Raw genomic sequence first — 14,668 nt, 5'->3', positions numbered from 1 at the left:
TTCTTCTTTTCCTATCATTTGTTCTTCATTCATGTCATCTATTTACTTTTATTATTTCTTCTTTATCTCATCTCTTTCATATCATCTCATCATTGCATTTATTCATTCTATATTTTCATATCATGTTTATCTATTCTCTAAATTTTATTGTCTTGTTTTCGATTGAATATCTTTGTATGTGTGTTTTCTTTTTCTTCTTGGATTTATTCATCATTGTTGTTGTGGTGTTATTGGTTATCTCAAATACACATTTTCAAGTTTTATTGATTTGTCTTTCATTCTTTCAGTTTCGATTCTTTTCCTTCTAACTCTATTCCGGTTTCTATTCATATTGTTGGTTTGAATAACTTCATAAAACTATACATCATTCAAATTATATTTATTTCATCTTCCTTTTTTCTTTAAATTATTTCCTTGTTTGTTTCATTCGTTTGTTTTTGTGTTTTTCATATTCATCACTATTTTATTTTCACACTCCCTTTTATTTTGTTTTAAGGTTTTATTGTTTCTTCTTCTTTTATCTTGTATATTTATCATTACTTGTTTTATACTTCATTTGAGTCGTCTTTCTTCATTCATATCATATATCATTGTTTTACTCATCATTTCTTTTATGTTTCATCATGTTATTATTATTCGACTTTACAATATGAACATTGAATGTAATCAAATCTTCTTGTTTTTCATCATTTAAACTTGTAGTGTAAATTCATTTGCAACATTCGTTCAAATCAAATGTACAGTTAAACCAGATGATAAAATGTTAATTATTTAAAACACACATTGAAGTACAAGATGAATTTATCAAAAATATTTCAATTCATTGACAAATACATTTATCAACATAAATTGAACAAAATCAATAATAGAAGAAATGAAAATAATAGAAAAATATCAAGATATAAAAGAATATAAAAAGAAAGAATATAAAAGTAATAAAACAAAGAGATGATAAAAGAAGAAAAGAATGAAATAAAATGTGTATTTTTATTGTAAAAATTAGAAATATTCAATAAATAGTGTCTAATTTAATGATGTAAATTAATTAATATTATTTTATTGTTGAAAATATTTTATTCTTTTTTATGTTTATTATTTATATGTATAACTTCATCATGATATTTATTATATATTTAATCATATGTGTTATGTTATTATAACATATAATAAGTGATAAAATATAAATGAAAATGATATGAATATATGATATAGAATATAAAACAAAAGAATAATAAGAATAAATGATAAATAAAATGAGAAATGATAATCAATGATATAATAATAAAATCAAAATATAAAAGATAAAATTAATATTAATATAAAACAAAAGAGAATAAATATAAAATGAAAATAGATATAAATGATAATAATATAAAAGATGAAAAGATGAATATTCAAATAAACAAATACAACTAAATAGAAAAGAATAACAATAAGAAAGTATAGAAAATATAAATATAAAAATAATAAAATAAGAATAATATAATAATATATAGATAATAAGAATAACACAATGATATAAATAATATAAACAGAGAAATAAATATAAAAATAAATATATAAAAATACGATAGATAAATAACATATAAATAAAAGAATAAAAAGAATAAAAATAATTATAATTCATCAAATAAGCTACTTCATTAATATTTCATACAAAATGAATAGAAATGATTATAAAATATAAACATAAATATTTATATATTCTGTATTTATCATATTTTTTTATTTTTTTATTTTTATTTTAGGAGTAAAATATAACAAAGTTGAATATTCTAATGATGCAAAATATTTTGCATCTTTTTTTATTTTTGTAAATTATTTAGATATGAAATATAGCATTCTCAATACAATAAGAAATATTAATAGTGATATAATCTCAAAATTAAGATATGGATTTTGTATTGTCCCATGGAAACTAGGAGAATTGGAGAAGATAGATAAACAAATAAGAAAATTCATTGATACAACTCCAATTATACAGTAGAAATATCCCAAAAAGTAGATTATATGTTAAAATAAATGAATTGGGAATTGGATTAATGTCAGCAAGAGATGAATGTGGTAAAGAATTATTAAGAATATATTTAAAATATAAGTGGAAATCAAACACAGGAATAGGAGAAATGATAGAAGCAATAAAAGAAAATCCAAATGGAATAATTAAAAGAATGAAGAAAACATTTGGTAAGAATATTAATTTTAATGAATTAATGAATATAATAGAAATAAATGAAAGAAAACAAGATGTAAAGAAAGTATTTGAATGGGTAAATAATGAATTAAATGATAGATATTTAAATGAATGGAAAGAAAAGAAATGTAGTGAATATATAAGAAATGCAAATGGAACTTTCAATGATAAGAAATTAACAGTAGCAACATGGATGTCATTAAATATAAAAAGAAATTCATTCCTCCAAATAGTAAAAATGCAAGAAGGAGTAAGTATGACAGGAAATATTAAATCAAAAATACTCCAAAAATGATGCTTTAAAATATTGTAAACATTGTCATAACACAATTGCATCTATTATTCATATCTTGTTATGATGTAATGAAAAAGAATCAAATATTAAAACATGATTATGTATGTAAACAAATATATAAACACATATTAATTACACATTTTAATGAATTTGATGCAATTGATTTTAATAATCATCCAAAATGTATTAATAATGATGAAGTGGTAATAACTTACAATAAAGATTTATTGGTTAGTGACCATTCTTTCCATGCTAGAAGATAAGATATATATTATCAAAATATTACAGAAAAGAAATGATATATTATAGATGTTGTTATATGTCAAGATAATAATTTAGAATTAAATTATATTCACAAAATAAATAAATACAAAGATTTACAAGAGAAAATAAGAAATAATAAAGAATTAATATATGTAGAAATAATACCTGTTATATTATCTATAAATGGACTAATACATAAAGAATCAGTAAGAAGAGTAAAATCACTAAAATTACAATTAGACTTCTCCAAAATCCTACGAACAATAATAATAAAAAATATGAAAGACTTAATGTTTTACACATTCAATTCTGACAGCACATTAGAAGAAGAATAATCTAATGCAATCATACTAGAAATGAACTCTATTACACCAATAGAGCATATTGAAGAAACTGAAATAAACACTTCTCAGTATGAAGAAAATCCAATAATGGATATATCTAATAATTGACCTTTTTTATTATTTCTTATTCATAAGATCAAAGATGGCATGTCTGAAATACACACACAAACATTAGTACAAATTCAAGCTTTGAATCTCACAGTTATTATTTGGTTATGATGATGTATTTGAATTAGAAATGTATTAGGGAATGGTGCAAAGGGTGCAGCAAGAGAATATAGTAGAATATTACATGGATGTAATATAAGAATCTACTGAAGTGTGGGTAAGACTAAAAGAAGATTAGTCAAAGTAATACAGTAGTAATGAAATGATTCCTTCTCTCTTTCATAAAATAAGAAAAATGAAATTCCTTAAAATTAAGATAGAAAACAAACAAAGGCTTAAAAAGAATGAATAAGCAGAAGAAGTTTGAAAACCCTTAATTAGGAGAAATAAAACAAAGAAATGCTTTCCTCATTTTCTAAGAAAAACCTAAAGAATATGTTCAACAAAGAGATTACTCTTTTTTTTAAACAGCTCAGGGATTAGTCTCCCCTGAACTAGGAAGAATAAATGAAAAATCTATTAATACTTAATTAATTACTTTATATTTCTTATTATTTCTTCTTTTTTTTTATAAATTATTAAGTTATTAAATTTTAAAAAAACAATCACTTTTGGTTTAAGGCGTTTTGGACTTTTTTCACATATTCATCTCGTTGATTATCTTCCCAGTGAGTTGACCATTGGATTGGGTTTTTAGCAGCTTCAGTTATTTTTGTTTTATCTTGGATGACTTCAAAAGTATCATCTTCTTCAATATTTTTGATGATATCCATAGGTTCGGTCATAATATTTTTCTAAGTTCCTTTTTAGTTTCAAGAAAAACACAAAAGAAGTGAAAAAATGTTAATTAGATTCTATACATTGAGATGCCCATTTATCAACTTGTGAAGGAGGAATTCTATTCTTTTTAACATATTTGATGAATAAAAACTTGTCGAAACCAGATACTAATTGTTGAGGTTTTTTTAATAAAATATCGATTGACATTAAGTCATCTTCTTCGTCCAAAATTTTGTCTTTTAATAAAAAGAAGATTGTTGAAGCGACACTTAGTGTAAGTTGCCAACCTTCAACAATGATAATATCTAAAATCCAAATACCAAGGTCTCCTGTAAATAGTCTTGAAAACCATAACGCATAATATTCTAATAAATGAGGATAAAGACTATCATATCCTCCTAGTTTCATAATTTTTGTGTAAATTTCTGGGTGGTATTTTTTGAGCATTAATGTTTCTAGTGTTTTAAACTTTTGAACACCAGGAAATCCTCTTAAGAAACAACACCTTAGTTGATACTTTGGTAAGTTCATTGTTTGGTACATACTCCAAAATGCCTCTTCGTCAGTACTAAACACTAAAACATAAAAACCAAATAAATCAGCAAGTCCTTGAACATATCCTACTTCAGTGTCTTTATTGGCATATGCCCTTAATGTTAAAAACAATTTTTTCTGTCCATCACTGAATTTACACATAAACTTAACATTATTTTGATGAGCTCGAATTACGTCTTTATGAATCTGATCATCTTCTTCAATACCCCTTTCCAACAAAGCTAGTTTAGAAAATTCACCTTCATTTTCCTTTATTATTTCATCTATCCCAAGCATTACCTTCCATAAGTCTTTACGTTTATTACAAGGAACTCCTTTATATAATCTGAAAATTAGCTTTGGATGAAATTTATGTTTGTCTTGATAAAATTTGATCATTTCATCCCATTTTTGTTGACGTTCTTCATTGTTAATATAATCATCCATTTCTTTGGGTTTATTAGTAGCATTAATTTCATAACCTAAAGAATCAGTTTTAATGAGAACACTAACTCTATCTCTTCCAGTTAATGCCCTTTTTCTTTGAGTTGACTTACAAACTGTTTCTACTTCAGTGTATACTATTCCAACATCTTTTAAAGAAGACATAGAAAGAAAGTGGTTAATAATATCAGCTATTCCAACTTCAATGGCATAATGAATTGGTTTATGACCACTTTTGTCAAGAGAATTGAAGAGTGTTTTATTTTTTGAAATAGCTCGAATATAATTTATAGTTTGTGGTTGATACTTTTCTGTTCTAGCATAGTAGTGAAGACAATTTTGACCATTTGAATCAACTAAAGTTGTGTCAGCATTTTCATTAAGTAATATTTTAATTATGTCAGGAAAGTTTTTATACAATGATAACATTAATGGAGTTGTTCCATTTTGTGTTGCTATATTAACATTTGCACCATGTTTAATAAGTGATTCCATTACAACTGTATTTTCTTTTATAACACAACAATATAATGCAGTTTCTCCTTTTTTGTTTTGATGATTAATTTGGTCTTTAGACATTTTACGAGCTAAAACTACTGCAATTTTAGTTCTTCCAGCTTTAATTGCAGCAATTAGTGGAGTATTTCCATCATTATTTTGTACGGCAATTTCAACTCCAACTGAAATTAGTTGTTTAACAAAATTTGTTTTTCCATAAATTGCAGCCATATGAATAACTGAACTTTTATCTAAAGGGGATTTCCAATTAATTTTTGAGTCTTTTTCGCTAAGATGAGGTGGTAATAATTCATTATCAAAAATTTCTTTTCTTTTACCATTTATTGCAAAAGCAAATATTACAGGAACACGTTCGTTTATTAATTTACCATTAATTTTTCGTTCAATTTGGTTAAAAATAACAAGAGAAGAACTTGATGATGAAGAATGATCAAAACCAAATGTTTGGTTATGAACAGGACTTTGTTGAGACATGAACTATATTGTTTATTTTAAGTTCTTTTTTAAAACTAGTAAAAAAGGAATGAAATAGAGGTTACAATGACAAAAAAAGGGTAGAATTTTAGTATTGAATTCTAAATGGATGGAACTTTTTATCAATTGACATTGAACAATAATAAGTTCGTAGCATTTGAAGAAATGGCATTTGCATTAATTTAGAATTTTGTTCTTGAGTCAAATATTCATGTGAAACTAATAATGTAATGACTAAAAGTGAAGTATGTTCAGTAATATAATGAAAGTCATTAATAGGATAAGTGCAATCAACAATTGCTAATGTATCTAAATGAAAATGAGAAAGGAAAGAGAGTGTTGATATTTTTCCATCAAATAATTTAAATTTTTTAAGATATTTTAATGTAAGAAGTGAGTGAATTGAATCATCACCTAAATCACCACAAAGTAATACAGAAATTAAATAATTAGTATTGTTAAATCTAAGAAGTCTTGAATCAGTTATATGGTTTAAAATAATAATTAATGCATTTGGACTAAATGGAATATTAGGTATATCTGTTGTTAATACATCAACTTTTGATATTACTGAAGTTATAAAATCATTTTCTTGAACTACTTCTTGTATTGTTGCATTAGAAATACAAACATTAGGAGGAAGTAATCTATTTGGAATTTCATTATTACCATCAATTGTAAAACTAAGTTGGATAATAAAGATAGGTGGAAATAAGTACAGTTGGTCAATAATTTCATTAGTAATGTGTATGTCAAATGAAAGAAAGATCTTTTTAATTCGATAAATTGATTGTAATGAAACCAATTCACTACTAAAATTGAAATTACACTTTGACAAATTTAATATTTCAAGTGAATTTAATGATGTTAATTGAAGTATAGAGGAATGAGGTAATTGGAATTCATTATTTGTTCTAAGAGTAAGACGTTGGACAGTAATAAGTTGAGGAATGTCATTAAGAAAGTAATCCAATTCAATACTATCATTAATAAATATATTAAGATAATTAAGTTTATTAAAGTATATGAAATTATGATGATATGAAAATGTTTGAAGAGAAGTGAGATGAACTAATTTAGTTAAATGTTGAAGTGCATCTCTTTGATTTTCATTTCCTTCACCAGGATCAATTGATAATTTAAGTTGTTTGAGTTGAGGAAATTGATTAACTATTTTTTCAACTCTACTTTTATGACCTAAAACAGAATCAACATCCATAACCACCTCAAGTTGTTTAGCACTTTTAATTTGCATTATTGTTTCCATTTGACTAGGAGAAACAACAGCACTATAATCAAAAATTATTGTTGGATTTCCAAAAATTGAACCAACCCAATTCAAATTCTTAAAGAGGTGATTGCTTGTAGGATGTGTATATGTAGGTAAAATATTAATTGTGTTTGATTCAATCAGAGAATTAACAAATCGTTTACCATCAATATCAAATACATTTACTTGTAATAATTTTTGTGTTATTTGAAAATATCGTTTATTAACAATTCTCAATCTTTCTAATGTTCTATAATTTAAATAACTTGTAAACTCTCTAATTTCTAACGCAAAAAAACGACATTTTGCCATCACTAAATAAATATAAATTTTAAAGTTCCTCTTTTTTCAAAATATAAAAACAAAACCAAATTCTGGAATTTATTTATCTCCATTTATTTTTCTTTCTTTCTTTCGTTATTTCATTCTTTCGTTCTTTCTTGAATTTATCATCTAACTTAAAGATACAATCTTATCAAAACGTCATTTAAATAACACTTTTTGTTTCAGTAAGAAAAAGATTATGAACAATAAATTTAATCAAATAATTCAATCTGATATTAATCTCATTAATAACTCTATTGCTCTTACTAATGAATCAATTGATATAGGAAAAAATGGGATTAGTCAATTAAAGCAACAAAATCAACATTTAAAAAGAATCAATAAAGACCTTATTACAATCGATTCAGAACAACAAGAGACAAAGAAACATCTCTATAAAATCAAATGGTTTTTACCATCTCTTAGAGAGTTATTTAGAAAAAATAACCGACGTTATTCTAAAAAAAGACTTAATGATATTCAAAAAAGAGTTGAAAAAGATTATAACAATCAAGAAAAAAAAGAAGAGAAGTTAACCCAAAAACAAAACCAACAACAAAAAAAAGAAAAAAACGAAAGAAGAAGAAAAACAAAGATGAACAAACAAGAAAAACAAGAAGAAGTTTGTATAAAACAAAAAATTCACCAAAATACAGTAGATAAAGAATTAAATGAGAAAATGAATATTTTAGAGAACCATGTCAATGAAATGAAAGAATTGTCAAATCAATTAAATGAAGAAATCAAAATAAGTTCACAACAACTAGAAGTTCATTCTAAAATGATTGAACATCAAAATGAAATAATGGAAAAAAATTCAAAAAAAGTTAAATCATTAATAAATTAATTCAATTTATTTTTTTTGAAGAATAAACCCAATGAATGGCATTTGCAACTCCATTATTATCTACATCTGTAGTAACATAAGTTGCTTCTTTTTTAACTCTCTCAAAAGCATTACCCATTGCAACTGCAATTCCACCAATCTTTCTAACAAATTGGAGTGCTTGAATGTCATTATCTGAATCTCCTACATAAACAATTCTTTTACCTTCTCCAAGCAAATTCATTTCATATAATCTTTGTAATGTCATTCCTTTATTTAAATCTTTATTAAAAACTTCAATAATAACATCTCCTGAATTTTTAACAATTAATTCATTACCAACATTTTTTTGAAGTAATTCTATCCATTGTTCTTTTTCTTGTGAATTTTTAGCATATAATACAATATCTAAAAATTCTTCTCCTTCTGTTGGTTGATACTCTTTAATTTCTGAAAATAATTCTTTAAACATATCGTTTGTTTTTATACAACTAACAACACATGCATTTAAGTTTTGTTCTTTACAAATTTGAATAATTATTTTTGCTTGTGATGCATTCATTGGCATATAATTTAATATCTTATTATCCTGAAGCGAAAGAGCTCCATTAGAGCTTATTAAAATATCATTAAATTGAATTGCTTCTAAAATATGTTTTGTTTCATGAATTGATCTTCCTGTTGCAATAATAATTCTATTTCCTTTTTCTTTTTCTTCTAAAATAACTTTTTTATCAATTTCACTCACAGCATTTCTCTTTGAAGAAGCCAATGTTCCATCAACGTCTAAAATGAAAGTAAATGACATTAGACAAAATGTGAGATTATTTTTCATCTTCTTTTTACTTTTGATAAATAACAAAAAAAAAAAAGAAAATATTAAAAAACTTATTGGTTAATATCAAATGAAAATAACAATTATTAAAAACATTAACTTAAATAAAATTTGTTATTCAAATTTTTAAGAAGTTTGTTAAATAAAAATGTAATAATTTTTAATTTAAAAGAAGTTAAATAGAAAGGTGCTTTAAGATTTATTTTCTTTGCTTCTTTGTTCACAAGAGATTATTAATCCTATTTTTATGTTTTAAAATTATTTATTTATTTATTCATTAATTATTTTTTATTTTTCATTTTTTTTATTTTCATTGAATCAATGTTTTTTCTTATTTCATCAACGTATTTATTCTTCATTTAAATAACCTTCTCTTCTCTGTTTAAAATTAATGGATATTAAAACACCTCATTCTTTACTTTTTTTTATTTTATAATGAATATAAACTTATCATTACAATAGCATTCTATAATTTCATTTATAAAATATTCATATTCATTTTCTTTGATAATACATTTATATTACCAAATATACTTTTTACAACTATTCATTCTTCTATTATAATAAATGACACTGCAACATAAACATTGTTATTTTTTCAGTATTGAAGAAGGTATTTACTAACCAAACGGCAATACAATAATCCTAAAATAATTTGTGGTTCAATTATTTTATTTATTTTAATATTTATATGATGTGTCTAACATGTCATCAACAAAACCTGTTAAACACTAATTTTAAATAAAAATTTCCATTTGAATTTCCATTTAAAAGAAAAATTCTTAAAAAAAAAAAAATAATAAACATAAAATAAAAACTATGGAATATGAAAGAACTAAAAAAAATGTAATTTAAATTATTCTCTTAATGAATAATACCATCATAAATATTTTATTTGCTACAATAATAATATGTGGAGGAATTCTCATTTCTATATCAGGGGGATCATATTTATTTAAAAATGAAATAAATGAAATTATTAAATTCTTTAAAACCAATTCAGTAATGAATTATGAAAAAGAAAAAGATAATTTCATTGAATTGATTGAAATGAGTGATGAAGTAAAAAATGCAATGAAACAACAGTTACCAATTGTTGCATTAGAGTCAACAATTATATCACATGGTTTACCATATCCTGATAATGAAAATGTTGCTAATGAAATAGAAAATATTATTAGAGAAAATGGTGCAGTACCTGCAACAATTGGTATTGTTGAAGGAAAAATCCATGTTGGAATGAGTAAAGATCTCATTTCACAATTTTCTCAAAGAAAAGGAATTGAAAAAGTTAGTGTTCGTGATATTTCAGGAGTAATTGCTAAAAAACAATGGGGTGCTACAACTGTTGCTGCTACATCAAGAATAGCATCAATGGTAGGTATTAAAGTATTTGTAACTGGTGGATTAGGAGGGGTTCATCGTAATGCTGAAGTTACAATGGATATTTCTGCTGACCTTATAGAACTTGGATCAAATCCAATTTGTGTTGTTTCAGCTGGTCCAAAAATTATATTAGATGTTAATAAAACAGTTGAATACTTAGAAACACAAAGTGTTTCTGTTTATGGATATCGAACAACTACTCTTCCACAATTTTATGTACCAAACTCTAATATTCATATTCCATCTATTAATGAAACTAGTACTATTGCAGAAATTATTAATTGGAATAGAAAGTTACATATTAATAAGGGAATACTTGTCACAGTTCCTATTCCAAAAGAAGATGCTCTTGAATTAGATCAAGTAAATAAATGGATTAATGCTGCCTTAAAAGAAGCAGAAATTCATCACATTGAAGGGAAAGCTACTACTCCATTTTTATTAAATTATTTAAACACACACACTAATTCTCAAACAGTTCGTGCAAATGTTGCATTAATTAAAAATAATGCAAAAGTAGGAGCATCAATTGCTTATGAATTAAGTTTGTTAACAAATAGTCCTAATGAAGATACTCTTAATGAAGAAGTTACTCCATCAAAGATTGTAGTTATTGGAGCTAGTGTTATAGATTTTATTAGTAAAGCAGAAGTTTTACCAGAAGTAAGTGTAGAAGGAACTGTCAATCAAAATAGAGGAGGAGTAGGACATAATATTGCAGAAAATCTTCATAGAATTGGTAATGATATTTTATTTATTAGCACAATTGGTAATGATCTTCTTGGAAAGATGTTAAAACAATATTTCAAAGATATAAAAATGAAAACAAACGCATTAGTTGAAAGTGAATTTGCAACACCAGTATATAGTGGAGTAATTAATACTTCAGGTCAATTAACTGCTGGTGTCATTGATAGCAGAGCATTAAAAGGAATGAAAGTTCAAAACATTCAACAATTTAAAAATGAAATTTCTAATGCTGAATATGTTATTATGGATACTAACTTTGGTTTAGATATTATTAAAGAAGCATTAAAATATGCTAAAGGAAAGATTTGGATTGAACCAACTGGTGAAACTTCATTAAAAATTTTAAATGAAGAAGTGATGTCTCGAATTGACTATTTTTCTCCAAATAACTTTGAGATAGGATGGTTAAGTAAGAAATTAGGTTACAAAGGAGGTGTGTGTGATGGAGATAATATTGATGAATGTATTAAAATGGCAGAATTATTTATTAATCGAGGTATTAAAACATTAATTGTTAAATTAAGTGCTGCTGGATGTTTACTTGTTGAAAAAAGGAATGGACAATTATATTCTAAAGAATATCCAGCATTTGGAGTAGATTTAATTGTTGACGTTCATGGTGCTGGTGATGCATTTTCAGCTTCAACAATTTCTGCTTTAAGTAGAGGGGAACCAATTGACAGAGCAATTTATTATGGACTTGCAGGTGCCACTTTTTCGTTACAAACAGAAAAGACAGTAAATGAGAAAATTACTTATGAGTTACTAACTCAACTTGTTAAAGAAAAAAGTCATATTGAACTTTAAATTAGAATTTTCTTTTTTTTTAATGTTTTTATTTAAATTTTATCATAAATAATACTTTTATAAGAAATTGTTTCATAACATTTGTAATAATCAATTAGAAAAATCAATATTAAATAGAATATTAAATGTATTAAATATATATAAATGGTTATTGTTCCATTTTAAATTTAATTACATTTTATATTATAATAAATTGTTTGTAAAACTACTTACAGAGAATTATATTTTTTAATGATTATTTGTTATTTATAGTGTTTGTTTATAATTCGTATTATTTGATTTATTTTCATCTTCTTTACAAACAAAAAAAACTAACAAAAATATTCATTTGATAATAAATTGGATAAATCATCAATTGATGCTCCTTTTATTCGTTTTTCTTCAACTCCTCGATGCATAAAAATAATTGTTGGTAATGAACATATTGAGAATGTTTGTAATAAATCAAAAGATTCTTCAGAATTAACTAATAGAAAAATTACATCTTTATGGGAGGAAGCAAGTTGTTTAATTGTATTTATTGTTTGAATAGGACATTTCCACCAAACAAAGAAATCAAGAACAATTTTATCATTTTTTGATAAGAATTGATTGATATGTTCTTGTGTTGTAACCATAATAACACTCATTACTTTATTCGATATTTTAAGATATTATCTTTAAATAATTAGATAATATTGTTTTATACACTCTTTACAACAAAGATCTTACAAAAAGATCTTTTGTTTAAACAACATAACTATTTCTGCATTTATTGATATAAAAAATGATTGAAAAAAAAAACAAAACTAGTTATCAAATAACGACATGGAAATACGTGACAAAGTTCCATTTTTTAATACAATATAGATTGCATTAGGATGATAATGTAATGAAATAACTTCTTCTTTGGAAATATCAGGCATATTTACATCAATTGGTAAACAACTAAGTAATGATGTTGAAATAAAACAAAGCACATTGTTGTTAGTTAATGCTGCGATAGTACCAGGAATAAATGAATTAACAAGTATTTGAGCATAAAAATCTAATTTTGTAATAATTTTTCCTTTAAAAGAAATAGCATATAATATAGAAGGTGTTGAAACATAAATATATTGTTCATAAGTAATAATAGACAATACAGTAGTGTTGTTTAATAATTTAATATGCCAAATATATTTCCAATTATTTGCTGAATAACATGATACTAATCCACTATCATCACCAATAAATAACATATGAGAATTATTATCAAAGAACAATGAAGTAATTTTATTAAGATGTACATTTAAATAAATTGGAACTTCTTGTGGTTGATTTAAACAACAAATTCCAACTAATGAATCAGAACATCCAAAAGCTAAATAATCATTATTTAAATATTCAAATAAAAGAATTGAAGTAACTTCATTTGATTTTAATGTATATTGTTTAAGTTCACTATTAATTTGAATAACACCACAACATTTTGAAATAGCAAATCTTTTATTTCTTGATAATAATTTTTGATCAAATATTCTGTTTTTAATTGTTCCTTTTTTATGACAATATTCCATAGAATATAATGTTCTATAAATTGTATTTTTTGTTATCATTACTATTCCTTTATCATCTAAACATGAACTAATACATGGACTTTCTGGAATAATTAAACTTTTACAATAACATCGTTTTGTACATAAATCAACCATTAATGGTATTGCTAATTTTCTTGTTGGATGTGGTTTTGTAAATAATTGAACTGGTAATTGTCCACTAAACATAGCACGTTTCTTTAATAATTCTTCATCTTCTCCACCTTTAATAAAATTTTCAATATAACATGATGGATGATATAAATTATCTGCTTTTCTTGCTTCTTCACCACAACTTTTATATCCAAATATTAAGTCTATCCATTTATTAATATTTAAACTAACATATGGTGATTCTAATGCACTTCTATTAATATTAACAAATTCATATGCATTTTTTGCCCATGGAGGTAATGTAACATTGTCAACCATAGTTTGAGTTACTGGATTTATTCCAAATTCAAATGAATTTTCATTAATTAAGAAATCTGGTAGATAGAAAAATTCAGGAATTAATTCAATATTACATTGTGTTGAATTCATACAAATATCCCAAGTATGTCCAATTGAATAAAACATTCTTTCAGGTCTATCATAATGATTTTCATTCATTCGAATAAACATTGTTGTAAAAGGTTCAACTCTAACTAAGAAATGAAATACATAATCACATGCTGAATAAAATGTTGGATAAATATATGCAACTTGATCCTTAATTACACCATTCTTTCCAAATAATTCTTCAAATCTTTTCATTTCTTCAGAATGTCTTTTTGGATTAATACAAGGTATTGGTAATTCTAATGGTCTATAAATTGTAGGATTAGATAAATCAAGAGAAATACTTGTATAATCTTGTATAATCCATGGAAATATAGGATAATGACTAAGATCATGATATGACCTACTTGCATATTGATTTAATTTAAGTAAATATTCAAAATTACTTAATTTACCA

General features: G+C 24.4%; 7 protein-coding genes across 7 annotated transcripts, besides 2 other annotated features; 2 read left to right on the top strand and 5 right to left on the bottom strand.

Moving 5' to 3' along the window:
- The first annotated feature begins 1,827 nt into the window (after positions 1-1,827).
- Positions 1,828-3,220: a repeat region.
- Positions 3,221-3,235: 15 nt separating this feature from the next.
- Positions 3,236-3,750: a repeat region.
- A 298-nt stretch (positions 3,751-4,048) lies between these two features.
- On the bottom strand, positions 4,049-5,956 carry EHI_149900 (Rab GTPase activating protein, putative; the record flags this gene model as incomplete). Its single annotated transcript, XM_644699.1, has 1 exon — positions 4,049-5,956. One exon carries the CDS (start codon positions 5,954-5,956, stop codon positions 4,049-4,051), a length of 1,908 nt encoding a protein of 635 aa, XP_649791.1.
- Positions 5,957-6,044: 88 nt separating this feature from the next.
- Positions 6,045-7,538, bottom strand: EHI_149890 (uncharacterized protein; the record flags this gene model as incomplete). Its single annotated transcript, XM_644700.1, has 1 exon — positions 6,045-7,538. One exon carries the CDS (start codon positions 7,536-7,538, stop codon positions 6,045-6,047), a length of 1,494 nt encoding a protein of 497 aa, XP_649792.1.
- Positions 7,539-7,749: 211 nt separating this feature from the next.
- On the top strand, positions 7,750-8,397 carry EHI_149880 (uncharacterized protein; the record flags this gene model as incomplete). Its single annotated transcript, XM_644701.2, has 1 exon — positions 7,750-8,397. The coding sequence occupies one exon, from the start codon at positions 7,750-7,752 to the stop codon at positions 8,395-8,397; it is 648 nt and encodes a 215-aa protein (XP_649793.2).
- Position 8,398: 1 nt separating this feature from the next.
- EHI_149870 (haloacid dehalogenase-like hydrolase, putative) lies at positions 8,399-9,184 on the bottom strand (the record flags this gene model as incomplete). Its single annotated transcript, XM_644702.1, has 1 exon — positions 8,399-9,184. One exon carries the CDS (start codon positions 9,182-9,184, stop codon positions 8,399-8,401), a length of 786 nt encoding a protein of 261 aa, XP_649794.1.
- An 894-nt stretch (positions 9,185-10,078) lies between these two features.
- On the top strand, positions 10,079-12,154 carry EHI_149860 (Hypothetical protein T24C12.3, putative; the record flags this gene model as incomplete). Its single annotated transcript, XM_644703.1, has 1 exon — positions 10,079-12,154. The coding sequence occupies one exon, from the start codon at positions 10,079-10,081 to the stop codon at positions 12,152-12,154; it is 2,076 nt and encodes a 691-aa protein (XP_649795.1).
- Positions 12,155-12,465: 311 nt separating this feature from the next.
- Positions 12,466-12,783, bottom strand: EHI_149850 (thioredoxin, putative; the record flags this gene model as incomplete). Its single annotated transcript, XM_644704.1, has 1 exon — positions 12,466-12,783. One exon carries the CDS (start codon positions 12,781-12,783, stop codon positions 12,466-12,468), a length of 318 nt encoding a protein of 105 aa, XP_649796.1.
- Positions 12,784-12,942: 159 nt separating this feature from the next.
- On the bottom strand, positions 12,943-14,466 carry EHI_149840 (uncharacterized protein; the record flags this gene model as incomplete). The annotated part of the gene is made up of 1 exon (XM_644705.2): positions 12,943-14,466. The coding sequence occupies one exon, from the start codon at positions 14,464-14,466 to the stop codon at positions 12,943-12,945; it is 1,524 nt and encodes a 507-aa protein (XP_649797.2).
- Between the last annotated feature and the right edge of the window lie 202 nt (positions 14,467-14,668).

This window comes from Entamoeba histolytica, genomic scaffold (assembly GCF_000208925.1).
Source record: "Entamoeba histolytica HM-1:IMSS scf_1104750518559 genomic scaffold, whole genome shotgun sequence".
NCBI classification, from domain to species: Eukaryota; Evosea; order Mastigamoebida; family Endamoebidae; genus Entamoeba; species Entamoeba histolytica.
This window is presented reverse-complemented; position numbering and strand designations above follow the sequence as displayed.